At 39.5% G+C, this 21096-nt stretch overlaps 1 protein-coding gene across 2 annotated transcripts in view; it reads left to right on the forward strand.

The window, feature by feature from the left end:
- The window catches only part of NAPEPLD (N-acyl phosphatidylethanolamine phospholipase D), a 26441-nt gene continuing 5345 nt past the window's right edge, over positions 1-21096 (forward strand). The window contains exons 1-4 of one of the 2 annotated variants that reach the window (XM_056507242.1): positions 1-1661; positions 12186-12498; positions 18248-18894; positions 19790-19904. In XM_056507242.1, the coding sequence (XP_056363217.1) occupies positions 1450-1661; positions 12186-12498; positions 18248-18894; positions 19790-19904 (1287 nt within the window). In that variant the 5' untranslated portion in view covers positions 1-1449. Of the gene's footprint in view, positions 1904-12185; positions 12499-18247; positions 18895-19789; positions 19905-21096 lie in introns of both variants that reach the window. The other variant, XM_056507250.1, reaches the window with a different exon arrangement.

Below are 21096 nucleotides of genomic sequence, written 5' to 3' on the forward strand. Positions count from 1 at the left end.
CAATATAGATTTGTGTTTAATAATTATGAGTAAAAGTCATTGCCCCAAGGCCAGCTTAGCATTAGACATCATGGTAGATGAAATGATCAGGAAATGTCCGGTGAGAAGGGGCAGAAGTAAGAAATAAATTAGGAATTTCCACTGGCAAAGATCAGCAAATCTTCTGACCATAAACAACCAATATATATCTGTATTGATATGTAAAGAACACAGAAAACAGATAACTCATACAGAACAAGGCAGCTTGATAGTTTTATCATTCCTTTACCTTAAGGAAACTAAGAGAATGACAGATAACAAAGGAGTAAGGCCTGTATTTCTAGTCTCCCAAGACATGCATAGAGAACTGTGGCCTTGAACATAGATAGGATTTCTTTACCTATGAACAACATATCCAGTCCCAAGCTTCAAGATAAACGTGTTATCAGAGCTCCAGATAGTCTTAGATTTCATATTGCTGCTAGGTAATATGGGGTGTTTTTCACATCACACCTACATAGCTTTGTTCTTTGCTGTTCATCGTCCTAAAGGAATTAAGGAAATATTTTTAAAATACACATCTATTTCTGAGAACCCTGTTCCTCTGCACTGGGTGCGTCAAAATGCCTCACTTCTTAGACCATAGTTTGGAAACTTCTGTCAGACGTGAGCAGGGAGTGAGGGGATGGTTGTAATCAGCACGTGAAGTGGCTTGGACACGAGTTTTACCTTCCCAAGGCCACAGGGATACAGGTGCCTGCAGGGAGGGCTGTTCTGCGGGCGGGTGGCCTCGCCCGGACAACGCATCTCCCGTGAGCGCCGGTACGGCCGGGGATGGCGGCACTACCCCGGACTGCTGAGAACCGAGCCCAGGGAAACTTCCACCGCAGCACCTGGCGGTCAGAGCATTCTAGTGCTCCCAAACGGGACTGCAGGCAGCGTTTACCTCCCATCGGAACCGGCCGGGAGCACAGCTGAGCGCTTCCTTTTCGCCGGTGCCGAGGAGCAGTCCGGCCTCCAGGGGCAGACCGTGCCGGCCGCCCTGACGCTGTCCCGCCATGGCTCCGGGGCTCCCCGTACCCTCAGACACGGCCCCCCGCCGCCATCTTGTTAGCGGCGCCGCTCCACGGTGAGGGGCCGGCGGTGTGGTGCCCTCTGCCCGCCACGGTGAGGGACCGCGCTGTGGGGAGCCCGTGCCCGCCACGGTGAGGGACCGGGCTGTGGTGTCCCTCTGCCCGCCACGGTGAGGGACCGCGCTGTGGGGTGCCCGTGCCCGCCACGGTGAGGGACCGGGCTGTGGTGTCCCTCTGCCCGCCACGGTGAGGGACCGGGCTGTGTGTGACTTCTCCTCACCACTGTGAAGGGCCGGGATGTGTGGTGACCTCTGCTCGCCACCGGGAAGGGCCGGGATGAGTGGTGACCTCTGCTCGCCACCGTGAAGGGCTGGACGCCGCGGAACCCCTGCTCGCCATGGTGGGGCGCCGGGCGCTGTGGAACTGCTCCCTGCAGCTCGTCACGCTGCCGTTGGCAGCGGGCTGCTCAGGGGCAATGCCGCAGCCGTTCAACAGCTCCTACCGAAAACCTGCAGAGCTGCCGCCCTGGAGGAAGGGGTGGAGCGCCACCATGGAGCAGGAGGAGAAGGGGGATGAGACTCTTCAGGGGCGGCAGCAGCAGCCCAGGAGGTGAGCGGCGCTCCAGTAGCAGCAGTGCTCTGGGGCCGGGGGTCTCTGCCCCCGCGCCTTCCTGTGGGCAGGGGGGAACCGGAGCGAGCCGAGCGGCGGCTCCCGCCCCGTGCCCTTCCGGAGGGGTGGCACTGCCCAGGCTGCCGCTGTCAGAGCCCGGCTGGCGGCCGGGGAGCGGAGCACCTGCTCCGAGCGCAGCACCGGGGCTCTTCAGTTACACACGCGGTACCGGGGCCCCGCCGGTGAGTGTGGGGGGACCGGGCTGAGCCGCTGCGAGAGGCGCTGGGAGCGGGATAGAGCGGGCGCGGGCACCCGCTCGGAAAAGTTCGCGGGTGGGCGAGCGAGGTGCTGGAGCCGGCGAGCCCGTCTCCCGCCGGGGAGAAGCGGCACTGCCCGGCTGCCCGCGGAATTCGGCGTGTGCCTGCTGCCCTGCCTGGGCACAGACCCCGACCGCCGCCGGCTCCGAAACCAGCTGCGGCCGGGGGATCCTTTAGCACAGGTGAAAGAAACCCCGCAAGAAAACAGTCCTGCGTTCGCTCCCAGCTCAAGGCTTTCGTTGCTGTCAATTCACAGTAAAACGCTGCAGCAGCTCTCGGAAAGAAACAAGTTATATAATCACCCCCCCCCAAAAAAAAAAAAATCCGCTTCATAGCGTGGGGGGCTTGGGGAATATTTCTTTTGAAGAGGAAGCATGAACAGATATTTATTGTAGAGATGGGAGGTTCGCATTGTATAGTGCGAAGTAGAGGATATTAAGGAGGTCATATAATGTAATTAGTGCAGTCAAATAATCTCAATGATCGTCAATTATCTCTATCAAGGATTGTGGAAAGTGTTTGTTGACTGCATGCAGTAAAATAAGTGAACTTATGCAGAAATGGCTTTTTCTGGTAACGATTATGATTTCTTCCATTTGCTAAATGGCGATTATGAAGCAAGTTTTTAGTTTAAAAGGAAAGTACTATACTTAAGTATTTTTACTTTCTTTTTCTAACTGCACCGACTAAAGTGGCATCAAAATTAAAGATAGTACAGGAAAACCACTACGGTTTTCTGGAAAAAAACCCTTGAAAAGAGGTTTTGGTTTTTTTTTTTTTAATTACTCATAGTAGCAGCTGTATCAGTTAAGAAAGTAGGAAGCTCATCTTATTTTTAGATAACATTTTGAGGAAGACAAGAATATTCTTTTTTCTTAATAATTCAAGAACTATTGCAATAATTGCTTTCAAAATACCCTACATTATCTTAAACTGAAATGCCTATTATAAAAAATAATGGGAATTTTTAATACCCAGAAGTTGGAAAGCCCTGTTTGATTTAGTTATGATGGAGAATTGTTTTTGGGAGATGAGGAAGTGAAGGATGACAATGAAAATATTCGAATATAAAAAACAGTTATTCAGTTTCTGCTTGGCCTCAAATCAAAAGAGATGTGAAGGCTTTTTAAGGGGAAGCAATCCATTATTATGATTTTATTCACTTGCATTAACTAAGTCGATTTAAGGTATAGCCAGGAGAAATACACTATTTTCTCAGCCTTTATAAGCTCAAGATTTGAACCAAAACTGTTAATTCTTCATTCAGAAATAGCTTTTAAGTTATTTTCAGCAAAAAGGAAAGCAGTTATTTTGTCTGTGATAAGAAAAACAGAAATACTGCTATATTAATTAGTATCTTCATATGTAACACCTGCAGTAAAATTAGTTTTGTTTTTTGTCACATCTGTGAGTCCTTTCCTGATCTCCCTTTAATTTTTTTCAGTCGATTGCTTTAACTTTATAGGTTGCAGTGTGAGCCCTACTTCTAATACATTCAGAGCTAGGACCATGGGAAATCACTTGATCGCCTTGTGCCTAAAGATTTGAGTAAAAAGGTTTTTTCTGTAAACTAAATGTTGCACTTTAGCTTAGTTTAAATATTCTTAGAAAGTCTAGGAAATAAGTTTTGTGTTCTATACTCTTGGCATGTAACATTTTGGTGTTTAGCAGTGGTACAAGGAAGGGATCATTTGGGTTTGAATAGCCTACAGCTATGCCCAAGCAGATAACCCTGGAAGAGCTGCTCAGGAAAGAGAACTGGGCATTGCCAAGTGACACTGTGCAAACTCTGCTGCCATCGTGCACCTACTGTGAAAAGCAAAGTTTGATAAAATGTGTGAGTGAAAAATTGGGTGTTAAAGAATTTATGTCAAGAGTTACCTCTTATGTAAGACCTTTTACTGTGATTGGAGTTGTAAGTCCTACTGCATGGTAAGGCTTATGATAGGATAACAGGTTTTATTACTTAAAATATATGGAAATATTTTTGACATGCTTTGAACTGGTTTTTGCGGGAAGATTTCAGTGATATTCGACTGTTTCTGGTAAGAATGTAGCAATAGCATGGTGTTTATTTGTGTCTATTAAGATGTGTTTGCATGAAACACTTTGTCTCCTTAAAACACCTACATATTTAGGATGGTGCCTTGAAAATTAGTAGATGGCTCATGTTTGTGTTGGAAGTATGCCTTGACTCTTCCATGAGAAGAAAAACCCAAACCACACAGAACTTCTAGTATTAATACTTCTGTTGTTGACTAACAAGCAAAGCACTTTGTATTTTGTTTAGAGTACATGAAGACATTGTAATCTAGAGTTGTGGGGATGGAATCAAAGCCCCTTTATATATAGGAAAAAAGGGTCTAATGAAAAACATTTACATATTGTGATGTTTCCAATTTCCTTGAGTATTGATATTTTGCTGTGTCTGTGTACTGTCCCTTGAAATTTCTTCTTAAGATGGGTGTGTTTCAGTTAAAGAACTATAAGGGTGCTGTATTGGATGTATTTTCTGGCTTTCCATATGAAGATTGGATGTTCAGTTCTTTAGTTATTTGGAAAGGCTGGTGACCTTTTGGCTTAACTTGCATTGAAGCTGGTCTTTGAACAGGTGCATTCAAGAAAAACATCTATTTCCACAAACAAAGACTTTTCACTCCCTTATCTTAGCTGACTTGGAAATTATTTGCTTTGATTTCAATACATTTGAATTCAAATGTTATAAATAGTTCTGTAAAATCCACGTATGTATGGGGTGCATGTGCATACATAGAGCGAGAGAGAGAATGTTGTTAGGACAAGCAAAAGTTGATTTTATGTTGAAAATCTAGTAGGAGAGAAAGAATTTAGGGAAGTATTTTCATGTTGCAGAGAAATTACATTGGACCCAATGTGCCTGGACTTTGAACTGAAAAGATGGAATCAAATTAGGCAAGCCTTTAAATGAATATAACAAAATTTTATAACTGTCTATTAACTTAAAAATAAAATTGAGCTCTTGGGTGTTGCTGCACTTCCTGGACATCTGAGGTTTTATAGGGTTTTAAAGGATTATTCTTGGTGTGAGTCTAAAGGACGTTTACATAGGTATTTGTTCCTTTCTAGTGTGGGAGACAAGTAAAAATAAAATTAAAATACTTAGTAAATGAGGTGGAGATAGCAATTGCATACATAAAAGTGCTGGAGTTGATGATAAATGAACTCTAGATCCTATGCATCAAAGCTTTAACATGATTTCTGTGCCTTTTTATGGAAACAGTTCTTACATTGTCTTTCTAACCACATGCTACAAAGGAAATCAGTTTTCTCCCACAGCATGTTCAAGTGGAGTCTTAATTTCGTTATGTGTAATAGCACTTGGGTTTAGTCATATCTAATTGACATTAAGATGTTAGATGGAAAACCTTTACCCTTAGGATGGAATGTGAGCTTGTAATATTTAAAAACTTTTTCTTAGTTAAGAAAAACATGCTAACAGCTTCAATGGCATCAAAACTTAAACTCCAAGATGTAGAGGCTGGTAACACACAGGAGTGGCTAAAGTGTGTTTTTAAATGCTTGACTCTAAAGTTTGGCAGTTTCTGACTGTAAACCCCATCCTGGCAAGGTGTGCCTCTGTCCTTGACTGGAGTCACATCAGTAACCAATTGAAACTAATGAACTACTCCTTTGTAAAAATAGTTACACAAGTGCAGCTGGTGTTAGAATGCTAAAGCTGGGCTCTGGATCCTGGAGCTGTGTTGGTAAAAATTTCATCTTTGCTCTTTTGGAAAAGCTTTATTGAAATTCTGTTTAAGTGTGAAGGGCCATCCATGGAAATTGCAGTTTCTGTTGAAATCCCTGACTTACTTGAACAGCTGTGTGCATATGCTATCTACACTTATTTTTTTTATTGTTTTAAAAAATTGACTGTATTTGATTTGTGACCTGGGTATTGTCTTGTGCACCATAACACAGCTGTAATGCACAAACCTTGCTTCTCTGTGTGTCAGACTCAGTCCTGCAGAGCAGGTAAAAAACTTTGATTCTAGTTCTTGTTCTTTCAACATTCTTCCCTATAAATTAGCTAGGCATATGAAACTAGTTGTTTAGGGAGAGCAAAGGAAAGCAATTTCCTTTCTGGTGTAGGGAGATTTGACTCCAGCTTGCCTTTGGTGACTGCTTCAGCAATACCACAGAATTACACTGCTCTTGTGCTTAATCATAATGATAGTCTAGGCTGCTCTTTCAAATGTGATGGCCAGAAGCCAACTTTTGGGCTCTTTTATTCAAGACTGCAGTAAAAGATGAGGGTAGAGAAGAAAATAATTTATTTTAAAGGCCTGTATCACTAAGGAAATTGGCTCCTGGGTCTGTCATCTCTGTTCTGCTGTGTGTCCCCTATGGACAGAAACTGTCTTATCAGGGATCACAACCTAAACAGAATATCCATGTAACAAAAATCTTCTGTCATATTATCTACAGTTCATAGACATGTCTGGGGACTACAGAATGCTCATATTGGACAGGGACAATCAGCTGGGGCACCTGGAAACAAAGGAAAGTAGTTATGTATTGTCCCAGATCCAGGATCTTTATTCAGTTGATGCAGTGCCCGCAGCTGGTCAGATTTAACCCAGCATTGAGAAATAATTGGCTCCAGGCACTACTGATGGGCCTGGCTCTGAGGCCTATTTGCATTTGTATCTGGAGGCATGTAAAGGTGTAGCTGATAGGCATGAATAACTTTCTGTTAGTTTAGTTCCCCTAATGAATACCAGCAAAATAGAGGTGGAATGTGTAGTAATGGGAGTGGGCTGCTTTGTGGGTGGTAGGTAGCTATTGAATGTGCTTGGTTACAGTATGAAACATTACTATCTAAGGAGGTAAATGGAGAGTTGCAGCACCATCAGTACTAAGCATAAATGAAACCTTGGAAGGGAATAAATTGAAAATTAAAGAGTAGGAGGAATTGTTGAACTTAACTTGGTGGTGCATGTAACTGAGCTACACAGTGAATTCTGAATGGAGGGTATTTAATTTTATTTTTTTTAAGACCAGTGCTGGCATAAGTAGTTTTTGTTTACAACAATATATTCCCTGTCCTAACCAGTTTGTTGGTATAAACACATGCATGGTTGCTCAGTGATGTAGGTGAAAATTAATGCTTCTCTAGGGATGGTAAGGTAAGAAGTGACTGTCAGCTAGACTAGTTTCTTAAACAAGTTCACCAGGTGGACAAAAGTATTTGTTTTTGCAAGCCTGGGTGAGTAGTGAGGGCAGAAGTGGATTGGCTCATGGTAGTGGCTGCTTCTGTAAGTATCCTGATGTTAGGCTTATTCTTTGGCAGCTGTTTTACTTATCTGTTGAATGAAAATTTTGGCAACACTAGGGATTTTTAATGTGATTCAAATAATGGAAGTATTCACAGATCAGCTAATGCAAGCTTGAGAGATCTTTGTGTGAAATCCTGACAAGAGTAATTATCTGGAGTAATTGCTGGTGCAACTGCTGTGCAATGATAAAAAATAGGTACAGTGAAAGAAAACTTCAAGATGTGTAGCAGTGTACAGTTCACAGAATGCTCAGGTTCTCATTCTGGTAAATCTACAGTGGTAAGATGGAACAGCTTGAAGTACTGCACAATAAAAGTTTAAATGCATTCAGAATTTTCCAGTCTCAAACTGTTCATTAATTAAAGCAGCCAATTTCAGACTTGAAGGAAAAATAAAAGCAGAGCCAAAACTTAGCTGGAAGTCATTTGATAGTAAAGCTTATGGGAGCCAATTACTTACATGGTCCCTAGCATTTGCAAATACCTTCCCTTCTAACTGAAACAATTTTTTGTTTTATTTCAAGCCAAAATGCATGCTTTTGCAGTCATTAAAATATGTATAATGAAAGAAAACTTCAGATTTGTGTAGCTGTATATGGAGAAAGCTCAGAGCCTTGTTCTAGTAAGGCTGCAGTGGTGTGAGTTTGCTGGGAATTGTGTATTGTCTCTTCTAGGTGATCATTAGTGTAGTCTAGTTCTGGATGTAGTTTACACAGAGAGACAGTGATTAAAAATTAACCAAACCCTTTACTTCAAAAAAGCAGTGAAATTAAAGGTATTTGGGAAGCTATGGCATGTTTACCAGGCAATTGTAAAGTTTTGGGGAAGTTGTTGGGTTCTAGTGAACTATAGCTTCATAGTAATTCTTGAATTTTCAGACCTATGGATTTGTTAATTAAGGACCACAATTCTGTGTAGAAAAGAAGTGTAAGTCTGTTTTGGCCATCTTGATGCTTAGTAGCATGTTGTGCATAACTGTGATTAGTAGGGAGAACAACATCCATTTCATTTATGGAGCAGCAGATGTTACAGGAGACTGGGTGGAGGAAAAGGTGAAGGCAATGTATTTTATGCCTATGTTCAAGTAATTTGACTTGAAGCTCTGCTATGTTTAAAAGACCATTTAAAAAGAAAAATTTTAATGACAGAGTGCTTCTTGTAATGTTATTATATCCTTTTTCAAACTTTCTTTCGAAACATAGAGTATTAAAATATTTAGTTAAGGTTTTATTATTTTCCTAAATAAATACAAGGCTCAAAGCCAAAATATTTGTTTCCAAATTTTCAGTTATATAAGCAAATCTAAAATAAACCTTTTACCCAAAACCTGTTGTCCTAAGGGCTATATCCTGTTTACAGGTGTAAGCCAGTTTAGTGGGATGTCAGACATGGATTTTACATGCCACATTTTGTCAGATGTACAACTTAGCTCTTCAGAAAACCTGATATGTGAGCTCTGCATTTTAATTCATGCTGTTTTGTCTTATTCATCAGCTGGTAGTGTTCTTCCCCTCTGTCTAGAACACATTCTGGCCTTGTGGATTTGGCATGACTGATGTCTTCTTTAGAAGTTTGTATGTCTTGGTCCATTTCCTCTTCTGAATTCAGTTGAAAGAGCAAAGGATCTCTGAGAACAGAGAGAGAAAGAGTGGTTGCCTTGTGTTTCTCCTGAGCCCCTCTTACAAATAGTGCACTTGCCCTCTCTTGGGGGTAAGTCACCTCATCCTGAAGGATGGGTTCCATTTGCCAGGAAAGCTGTTGAATGATTTTAAGTAGAATAGTAGCTTTTCTTTATATTTAAAAGTATAAAAAGATTAAATGTAGAACTTTACATAACAATAAATATTCACCAGGGATGTGATCCCTTCCTTTTGTCCCTCCTAAGTGAACAGAATTCTACTCCAGTTTGATTTTCATATCTCTATAGCTCATAATTTTTGCCACCATTCAAGAGCTTAATTCTGTTTATTATTTTTGGGTGGGAAGAATTTAGGAAAGCTGCCAGAAAAATCAACTGATTTGTGATGATTGGGTATTTTCTATTATTTAAAGTATACTTGCCAAATCTTCTTGTCTGTAATGGCTTTCTTCTGCAAAAGCATAAGAATCTCCTTGGAGTAATAATTGGTTGAGTTTTATTTTATGCTAATGATTTCTGGCTTTCAAGAAATTATCGTCTTCCTCTTCTATATAAGAAAACTATGTCATGAATATTGTAGGATATATTTAATCAATTTAAATGGAGCAGAAATGATCTGGCAAGACTAATACTTCAAAGGAATCTACAGTTCATCAGGAATACTTTAACTGATTGTAAATGTCTCCCTTTCTTATGCATGTAAAAGGTTTAAAGTATTCTGTGAGCACTGAGGTCTTTTATCCCTTCAGTTGCTTATGGAATACTAATGAAAGTAATGTATGTGCATCATGTGGAAAATATGTTGGCAGACAGATAGATACCTGCAGTGCCTTAAATGCTTTGGCATTGTCTTTGTTTAATCAGCATAGTCGATCCCTGCTTCCCCTAGGGGTTTGTACTTTCAGAATAAGATCAAAGGTTTATGTGAAGGTTTAAGCAAAAGTAAAATTCACCTATTTTAGAGATGAATGAATAGATAAACAGAAGCTTAAAAATAAAACTTTAGGCACCCTGGCCTCTAATATAAAATGTCTTGTAGAAGCAATAATTATGGTAGTTATATATATTTAAAAAATCAGTCATCTGTGATGTTAAGAGAATAATTTCCTGGAATTAAGTACCTATCTGATTAAACTTCTGTGTCTTGTTTTTATGATGTTTTCTAAAAGAGTAGCTGTTTTATGCTGCATCTGTGCTTTGCTAAATTAATAAACTGACTTGGCATTGAAAATGCTCTTTGGGGAATGTAAAAGACAAACCTCAAACCCAAACCTTAAGTTAAAGTAACAGTTAAAATATCCAGTACCATTATTTGGGTATTCCACTTGCATTTTTGTGACACTGATTCTTTGTGTTACCTTTTACGTCTTAAAATGCCATAGAGCAAGTTGGGTGTTTTTTTGAAGGCTGATTCTGGTAAACATTTAGTGGAATAGAGGAAGAAAGCCTAGAAATATCAACAGTTACATTTAAATTGTGATGCAGATACGGTATCCTAATGCTAAATAGGAACTACATAAGTGGAATGGCTTCAGTAAAATTTCAGGGAAACAGGAGTACAATAAGATTGTGACCGGGGTAAAAAAAAATTCTATCAGCTGTTTTCTGAATGCTGTTCATGCTTTCTTATTAGAAATTAATTTTGATGTGTTGGTGTTTTATCTCTACTGTATGGCACAATAATAGTTATTTTGTTAAGAAAATTTAACGATACTTATCAATAGTTGTATTCTTTGCAGCTGATACCATATTTAGTGTTTAGTCATCAGCTGCTGCTGAAATAGCAGAAATGGACTCTGCATTTGAAGTTGGAGCATCATCAGCAAATGCATTTGGGTTCAGTTTGCTGACACGTGTGTAATATCTTAGCTGAAATGTTGCAGTGAACAATATATTTCATTTTCCCTGTAATTGAGCTTACAGGGGGCAGTGACTTATGTGATTTCTAAGAAAACTGTGAGCTTCAGTGCTGTTCTGTGACAATGTTGTTTGCATGGGTGGGCTTGGCTACACCAGCCCAGTGCTTCTGAGTCTACAGCTGAAGTCTGAGTATTTGAGTTAGTGAAAGAGTACATAGGCCAAAACATGTGGTGGAGAGTTTTCCACAGGACAAAATTCACAATTTGTTATTAAAAATTATTCCTGCACCTAAGCTGTAAATAGTGTTGTCTGTACATTACATCTTCCAGTTTTAATCAAGTAGAATTTGTAAATACCAGAAAGTTGTGCACTCATTAAACTGTAACCATTTTTTTTTAAAGCTAACAGAACAGTGTATTTACTTTCAACATTTCAGTTGAAAGTAAATAAAGAAATTGAAGCATTTAGATTCAATTGAATTGCTTTGGCAACTTCTAAAATAAAATAGGGATATTTGGTTTTTCTACCTTGGGTATAATTTGATTATATTTGTAAAGTCTGTAACATCTAAGTGCAGTTTGGAATAAGAGACTCTGACTAGTGAGTTTGTAGTTTTCTAAGAAATGTTCTAGAATTGTGACTTCATAGAAATAAGTTTTTCTCAGTTATTTTCTCACTTTTCTTTATTTCACAATGGAATTAAGAGTGAACGTTGCAGCTGTGATTTAAAATATTTCAATTTCCTGTGGCCTTTCACCGGTCAGTTCAGTTAAATGTGCATCAAAACTGTATTTGAAACAGTTATTTACCTTTATCATAAACTTTTCATTTGTTTTAGACAAAATACGAAACAGTACCAAATATCTTTTGTGTTCTGAGTTTCCTGCATGTGTGTTGGCATAAGTAAAGTGTTAGTAATGCTACATAAGACTGCTGTTTCTACTACAAAACTATGTCACTATATAGGCAGATCCTAAGGTACGGTGTAGTTCCAGTGTCTGTTGCAGAGACTTGCAGGATCATATTACATCAGGCACTAAATGTCATAAGTTTCAGGAGGAATGGCTATTCTTCTAAAATGTAAATTAAGGAACCCTTCCCCCCTCACTTTTGCAGTTGGTAGATAATAGTGTTAGTATCTGAAGCTGTGCATTCCAGGGAGTAAAATTCAGCCTGAACTGCAACGAGCCCTCATGTCTACTTGCCACGGCATGTTTTTGAAGTCTTTTGTGTAATAGCAACTGTTTTAAAAGCATATTTTGTTGATTAAAAAAAATACAGTAGATCATAAAACAAGAAAGGCGGGCTTGTTTCTAATGTGTGTGAGAACATTCAGTCTTATGAATGTTGATGCTAGACCAAGAAAATATTGATTAATTTAAAATTTGATTTAGTTCTCCTGAAAAAGGTATGGATAAGAACACAGATGAAGAGCAGCCTTCAACTGCCTGTAACCAGTACCCTAAAGAAGCGGTGAAGAAACGTCAGAATTCGGGTCGAGGTTCCGGGGGCAATGATTCTTCCAGGACCTTCAGAAAAAGCTTCAGACTGGACTACAGATTAGAAGAGGATGTAACAAAATCAAAGAGGGGCAAAAATGGGAGATTTGTCAACCCATGGCCAACATGGAAATCACCAACCTTACTAAACATTTTGAAATGGTCCTTCATGGAAAAAAATAACAGCAATGTGCCACGCTCAAAGCAGGTGAATACTTCCATGTTTTACTGTTGTGATTAAGACTGCTTTTACCTCTGCTCTAATCAATAAAATAGGACAGTTTCTAACTAATACTCATTAGGCATCTTCTGGAGGCTTTTCGAAGTCTTACTTTTCTGATTTTGTTGACATCCTATTATTTTCAAAAGATGGGTTAATACTTTCTACCTTTTTAATTTTTGTCTCCTTGCTAGTTCCACATGCTTTAATTTATACAGCTCAGTTTATATTTATAAAAACAAAAATTGGCCCCTAGCTGAGTCATAAACCAGTTACAGCCATTCCTTTTTAATAGGTGCTGCCTGTTGAAGCATACTATTAATTTAATTTGTGTTGCATGAAATAGCTTATTTCATTACATATTTAATATTTTAAATTTTGCATTTTTTTTCCAGATGGCAATTTAATACATATGTTACATCTCTTGCATGAAAATGTAATAGTTTCTGTCACCTACTTATGAGAATACTTACAAATCTATTTTTTGTTTCATTACACCAGGAGAAAATAATGCATATATTAAAACTAACCTGACCAAGTATTTGTATTGAAACACTTGAAGTACAGTGGCAGTTTACTGAGTAACACTGTTATTTGTTCTCCGTGAAATGCTTTTGTCAGGTATTGTATATAAAGGAGGAGACAGGATAAGCTTCTTTTCCATGACAAGTAATGGATACCGAAAAGCCGTGGGTTACCTTTATGGTCACCAGAGGTATGAAGATGACTAGGTTTTGACAGAATTACTTCTCAGTGCGTTTCTGCTGTGTTGACTGTACTTCAGAAATACTGTGCTGAAGGGTGCACAACCAAGGACAGTATTTGTTAACAAGCAGTTGTTAATAATGCTTTTAAGCATGCAGGAAGGTATGCACAAGCTATAAATCTCACAGCCAGTATTTCGTAAAGAGCTTTCTGTTTTGTCTTACCTGAATTACCTGTGAAGGAAGGGATTATTTCAGTTTTATGGGCAGGGCAGTCATGTTAGGCATTAATGCATGATGGTCAGAGGTTTGGGGATGTTTAAAGAAGTCATCTTGGCTGTAATTTAATAATAATAATAAATAATTAGAAGCACAGCAAACTTGTGTCAGTTTTGTTATCCCTTCCAGCAATTTACTTTTTTAAATTTGGTGTCTTCCTTGTGGTGACAACAGTTGTGTCAGTATGTACATCTTTCTAGACAGTGTGCTGGCCACTTTTTCATGCAGTTCACATCTGGACGTGTTCAGTTGCCATTGGCTGCTGACCTACTTGGTATGTGTAGAAGAGGCTCCATGTCTACCCAGTGCCAGTCAGAAACCTGGGCAGTGACTGAAGTCCCTTGAAGGCAATGCTGAGATGTACTGTGGAGTGCAGAGCATACAGTGCTCTGATGGAGTGCAGAACTGCAGCACTCCCCTTTAATTTACAGCTCATCCCTACAATAGAGGATGATCACAAAGAAATCTACAAGGTACCTGTTGAAAAGCCATCTCTCTGACCCAGTTGGGATTAACTATGGGCTGACTCTATTTTTTGCAGAGGAAATCTTTTAATTAGGTGCCTGCAATTATTCAAAAGTTTGGTGAAGTAAATCAGAAACAGCAAAATCTAGATAGGGATCAATGAAATGCACTTCTGGAGTCCTCAGCCATTTTGATGCTTGTTTCAACCAGTTTTGTTCCACCCCTAAATCAGCCTGTGAAGTGCATCTGAGCTTGTTTAAAATTCAAACTAAGGGCTCCATACTTTATTTATCACTGCTAGATGGCATGTCCTTTGAGCTTCAGTTGAAGCTCCTGCTTCAGTTTCCAAATTGAGTTAGCCTAGTGATGCCCTGCTATGCTAGGCAGGTTCAGTTTATCTGTACCTAGTGCTTTGCATATGTAAAAATGAGCATATTATCCAGGATATGTGCTTGTGCTTCACTGTGGAAAAGCTATATGTATTATAATCATGCCTTCACAATCAGCCTATATCATTATCCAGAATGAATGGACTTCCTGTATTTTCATTACAGGCTTTATTAATAACTTTATTCAGTGCTATTGGAGGTTCTTTAATTATTACTTGTTGTATCAGCAGTTAAGATTGTTTTCATTTTTGTAAAATCCTGTGGTATTCCAGTATGCACTAAGCACCAAAAATCCCAAGGTAATCAGCTAGTCTTACCAAAGTTTGTCATGTGTTTTTTCTTGCTTTGCATTAGAAAGGAAAGAAGAACAGGGAGGGGGAAGGGACACAGCAGGAGGAATTTTTGTGTTACTTGAGTAATGAAGACAAGACAGTATTAAACACGTTTTACTTCTGGTGGTAGCTGATTTGACATAATTGCTGTATTTCAAAAATCTCTTATAATTCTTCTAGTTTTAGTATGTTTCTGGTTAGTCTGACAGAACAAAATGTATTATAGCAGGATAGAAGTTCCATAAGATTTGTATTTCATTCATTACATTGCTTTATCCTGTTGTCTGAGTTTTAAATATTTTATGTGAAGTATACTGCTAATAGAACTTGTATTTTAGTTTGAAATCTTATGAATTGAGTATTGCTTATTGCTTTAAAAGGTGATTTTGATGTGCTTTTGTAAAGTACTAAAAAAAACCCCAAAACCAAACAACCTCAAGAACAAATCACATGCACTGAGAACATGCCTGGTTTCTGATCTCATCCTCTGAGGAATCATTGATTTGGATCAGAGACCTGTGTATCACAAACCTGAACAGCCCAAGCTCTGTACGAGATCCACAAGTTACACTGCCTTTGTGCTCTTGGTTTGTCTTGAACTTTTGTTCATGGAACTTCATTTAAATAGGTCAGGATAGCAGTTGTTTGAACTGTCAGTCAATCTATCCATCTTCCTGTCTGTGTGACTTTTACAAATGCCTTTTATAGTGATTAGTTCTACTTTTAAATTGACTGTTGTAAATACTTGATAGCATCAATCCCTGTAAAACCTTTATTAGTAGTGCAGATATGTTGTTGCTTTAGGCAGCCAAGTCCCAGTCAGCTGATCACTTCCACCCACAACTGCTTGCACCCTAGTGGAACTGAAAGGGGAGAAATCAAGTAGCTTGTGAGTTGAGATAAAGACAGTTCAATAGTTAAAGAAAAAACTGCATGCACAAGCAAACTAAGAAATTTATTCTCTTTGCATGGGCAGGCAAGTGTTCAGCCATCCCCAGGAAAGCAGGGCTGCATCCCATGCAACAGTTACTTAGGAAGACAAACGCCATTCACTCTGAATGTCCCCCACCTCCTCCTTCTTACCCCAGATTTTACTGCTGGGTGCAATGTCATATGGTATGGGATATCTCTCTGGTGGGTTGGGATCAGCTGTCCCAGCTGTGTCCCTCCCAGCTTCTTGTGTGCCCCAGTCAACTGGCTGAGATGCTATGTAAGCATTGCTCAGCAATAGCTAAAACATTAGTCTGCCATCAGCAGGACATTTTCAGGACAAATCCAAAACATAGCACCATACGTGCTACTGGGAAGAAAATTAACTGTACCCCAGGTAAAACTTGGTAGAATATGTCAGAGTCCCACTTAAGAACTTATTGTTCACTTTTGCCAATTGGCCAGTTCCTCATCCATTTAATATTGTTTATTAATATTGCATAAAGCTAATTAAAAAAACCTAATTTGTGCCAAATGCCAGCAAAAATAAGTGAATTAATTTGTTTCTGAGAAAATTTGTAGTCTAAGTTAAAACCAGCTACTTAAAAGGAACATTTTCCATTAAAAAATGTACTAACTGACCTAAATTGCATTATAACAATTTATTAAGTTCTATATCTGAGTTTTATTTCTTTGATATAATCAGATTTGTTTATTTAACCATATGTAATTTGTTGGTTTATCCTAATTTCCATTTTTGAGTATTATGTTTGTTTTGTGTATCTTTCTTGTTTTTTAAAATTTAAGTGTCATAGTATGTGCTTCTGTGGCCAGTGTTGTTCCCATGTTCTTAAAATGAAATAGAGATAAGAAAAATATGCTTCTTTTTTGGAGAAGCCCATTTATCTCAGTATAAGACTCCTACTTTTCTTGTATGAACCAAGGGGTTGTATTGTACTTATATTCAACTTATTCAATAGTTGTATTGTAACCTTATATTCAACTTTATAGAAGGTTATCTATTGCTCATTCCTGGAGACAGTAATGAAACTTCTTCAGTAAACATGTCCATTAGCTCTCAGAAGAAGCAATTTCATGAATATTTTATTATTTACAGCAGAATTGCAGGGAGATGGAGATATGCATGCTTTGGTTTTCCCAACATATGCCTTCCAAATCAATAAAATATTGTGAAGAAAGTAACTTCCCTGAAGCTGTCAGGACTGGTTTAGCAAGGCAACCCCTGGAGTCCTAAACTGTCACAGCATCAGCTGGACTTTTAAAGGAGCACAAGGTCAGCTCTGTATAAACTCACTGATAGTGCTAATCTGTGCTGGGCTGAGAGAATGAGAGCAGCAGCCATGGCAGGCAGAACTTGACTTGGAACCAGAAGTGCTGGAACACTTGTGATGATGAGGGAGAGGAGTGTTAGGAGTCTAGAAGCTGCCCTAGCACATGAAAATTCTTCTAAAGCAATGTGAGGAGTTCAGACCATAAGTGTTGGGGAGGAGAGCCTTAGCCACATTGTGGCCAAGCTGGAGATGCTCAGGAATTCTGAGAAAATTCTCTAGTGGGTTGTTTTTGTTTGTTTTTTTTTGTTTTTTGTTTTTTGTTTTTTTTTTTTAATAGGAAATCTCTTATTTATTACACACAAAACTTCTGCATTAGCACTTCAACCAAACCGCAATGAAGAGCATAACTCTGGTTCAAAATGAGAGAATGAGTGGTGGTTGGGCAGTGAGTTTCAGTAGGTAATGTACAGCCATGGCCTCCTTTGTGCCAGCTTGAGGGTACACACAGAGTCAAATTTGAGCTAATCAAAATGAGAGCTGTGTATTTTTTACCTCTGGATTAATTTTCAGTCAGATCAGTTCTCTGACCTGTCATACTCAAGTAGGGACTGTAAAACTTGTCAAGCTGGAATAAGAGAGGAGGTGGAGCAACCTTTTCATAACCAAGCATCTCTAAGTACCTTAAGGTATATCTTAAAAATTATTTTATTTTTATGAATGTTCATTAAATTATTGGCAGGATGGGAAGGCAGAATTATAATAGCTAACATTAGCTGAGTGAGATTAACCTTTGTATGCTGCTTCTAGATATAGTGAGGACAGAGAAGAAGGCCTGATAAAAGCTAGCAGAGCTTTTGTGGAGTGTAGCTGGGGAACATGGCATTTTCTTTCACCTGTGACTTACTTGTGCTAGGACTTAACAGGATGCATAATTTAGTTGCACAAGCTAAACCTGAGTATTTGTTAAGTAACAGTTTGTGTGTGTGTGTGTGTATACAAATTCTTTTTCAGGTGGAGGAATTCCTTCCTGGGATGCTGTTAGTGCCTTGCGGTGCTTTCATTGTAATGCCCCCAGACTCTGTCAGGTCTCCTGGCCTGGTGAAATACTCTCTTCTCTTTCTGGACAGAAAAGTGTAAATGTTGCAAAAACCTAGAATGAAATTAAGAGGAAGTAGCTGGGAAAATGGACATTAAAAAGGCATCTGGTGTGTGTTGCAGTTCTCTGCATAGAAGCACAAGCAAAGTACAAGTATTGACTATATTGGTTTGTGCCTTGTATGCAGTTTTTATTCCATGGCCAAGTACATTCTGAAATCTCTCATGCATGTTGCGTTCTTTTTTGCCAGGAACTTGACAAAGAACTTCCATTGTTACAACCTTACTTTATTCAAACGCCAGAAGATGCTGGGAAAACAGGAGCTGGTATGCGAGTCACATGGCTGGGACACGCCACAGTTATGGTGGAAATGGATGAACTCGTATTTCTTACTGACCCAATCTTCAGCCAGAGAGCTTCCCCCATTCAGCTGCTGGGTCCCAAGCGCTTCCGAGGGCCTCCGTGCACAATAGCGCAGCTGCCCAAGATAGATGCGGTGCTGATCAGCCACACCCACTACGATCACCTGGACTACAACTCGGTGGCCGGTCTGAACGAACGCTTTGGGAGTGAGCTGCGCTGGTTTGTGCCTCTGGGGCTCCTGCAGTGGATGCAGAGATGTGGTTGTGAGAATGTGATTGAACTGGATTGGTGGGAGGAGAACTGTGTCCCTGGCCATGATGCAGTAACTTTTGTCTTCACGCCTTCCCAACACTGGTGCAAAAGGACTGTGACAGATGATAACAAGGTTCTCTGGGGCAGCTGGTCTGTCTTGGGACCTTGGAATAGATTTTTCTTTGCAGGAGATACTGGATATTGTTTTGCTTTTGAACAAATAGGTAAAAGGTTTGGACCTTTCGATCTTGCAGCCATCCCCATTGGAGCTTATGAGCCAAGGTAGGAAAATCAGTTTGAGCAAAATACGTAAATGAAATGATGACAAAAAATGCACCCAGAAGTTAAAACTATAGGTGTACTTTATTAAAAAGTATGTGTATGTGTGATGTTTCTGAATAGTTTTTACTTCAGACTTAAGGACAGCAAGGATGAATCAACATCCCTTTCTTTCCTTAAAAATGTTGAGTAAAAATCTGGAATTACTCTGTGCCTTTTTTTCTGAAACGGCATCATTTAATCCAGCCCGTTCCAGTGTATGTCATTTGCTGCATTTTTCTCTTGCTTCAGTCTTAACCCTGATTTAAAAACTTACCTGGAGACAAAGATGACTTGGTTATAGAATATGAAAGATCTGTTTGCTCAGGAGAGCAAACTTTTCTCCTTTTGGACAAAACATTTAGGTGATAGTACTCATATAATGCTGGAACGAGAGCCTGTTGGAAAAAAAAGATGGGAATCTGAATAGTGTGATAAAACTTTGGTATCTTTCAAGAATTGTCAAGTTCTCTCTTCTCTTTGCCTGTTCCCTTGGGCTATCTGTGAAGCACACACTTTTTGGTGTGTACTGCTAGCATAAAATTTTTTCAGGGATGGATTTAAAGTTTTGGCCTTAATGCCTCAGGGCACGGGTAATATGTCCTTTACCTACTGAAAATAGAGAGAAGAAAAAATCCTTCAAAAAAAGAGTACAACAAATGAACTGCTGTTTAATGGGTATGTTGGTATATGTTAGTTTCCTCGTCTTGAGTGTTCTGTATGTTGTCCAGGTGTATATGCTAATGATTTTTTTTATTAGGTGAGCATATATATTTCTTTTTGTTCTTTGCAATGGAAGTAAAGGAGAAATCTTGCACTGAATTGGGTAACAAAGAAAAGTGGTTCTTTGTTTTGGTAGGTGGTTTATGAAATACCAGCATGTGGATCCTGAAGAAGCAGTAAGAATCCATATTGATGTTCAAGCAAAGAAGTCTGTAGCAATTCATTGGGGGACCTTTGCTTTAGCAAACGAGGTAAATTGCAACACTAAACATGAGTTCATATTTCCAAGGACTAGACAGTCATTAGTGAAGCTTTGCTTGTGCAGTTTAACCTACCATATCTGTAAATGTAAACTTAAAATGTGAACTTTGTATGAGTGAAAAGTTGTTACTCTACATACTGCTGTTCAAAGCAATGCTTAGCTTTTCATAACCAATTACACAGAATATTTCCATGATTAAGAAAGTACAGAGTTACTGAAGCAAATGTGGAGGATTTCTGACATCCAGATGCTGAGGAACATAACAGATGAGGACACATGCAGTATTATTCAGCATTATGCATTACATTATGCAATAATAAAAAGAGGGGCGCATCACTTGGAGATAGTAAGAACTGCATGCCTGTAGGTCAATACCGTATTTATTATGTCTGTCTAGTAGATATATAAACATTATTTTTAATAGTTGATTCAAAGTTAAAACCAGAAAGGATATGAAGAAATTGAGTTATTCTGAGTTTTTGATGTTTCTTTAATATTTTATTCCCCTCTACCCTTCCCGCCCCCCCCCCCCCCCCCCACCAAATCCACAGATCTAATAAGGTTACCCAGATACCTTCACAGAAACTAAAAATGCACTGAATAGGAAGTATCTACATTTGCTTTGATATTGTCTGGTAGCTGTTTTTCAACTCTTGTTTTTCCATCAGTTGCACCACTTTATCTCCTAATTCAATCGTGATAGTGTGATCACCTGATCTGTCAAATGTTCTGTCCCGTCTATGCTCCCTCCCAGCTCATCCTGCAGCTCCGTGGCAGAGCATGGAGGGGGCATAAAACGCTTGGCTAGAGACATTTCCTGTCCCCTGTGCCCGCGGTACAAATGTTACTGTGTATTTAGGAGCACAAAAATGATGATTGCTGCTTGACGAAGCCTTTCGAAAATGTAACAAATAGACCGCAGTAACTTGAGAGGGAGCCGATGGGACCGCTGTTAGCGCGGGTTCACAGAGCGAGGGGAAGCGCCAGCTGCTGGCGGCCGGAGCTTCCTCCGGAGGGATCTTGCTGACAGGTTGAGCCTTGCTAGTTACTCTGCAGTTGTAAATCAGCGTTCTTATCGTTCAAAAACTTAACATGAACCCAAACATTTTAATTTGACAAATATCCTTCTCCTCCCCCCGTTTTTTAAAGCAGTGATATTTTTTTTTTTTTTCCCTCAAAAA

The sequence above is a fragment of the Oenanthe melanoleuca genome, chromosome 1A (genome assembly GCF_029582105.1).
Source record: "Oenanthe melanoleuca isolate GR-GAL-2019-014 chromosome 1A, OMel1.0, whole genome shotgun sequence".
Classification (NCBI taxonomy): domain Eukaryota; kingdom Metazoa; phylum Chordata; class Aves; order Passeriformes; family Muscicapidae; genus Oenanthe; species Oenanthe melanoleuca.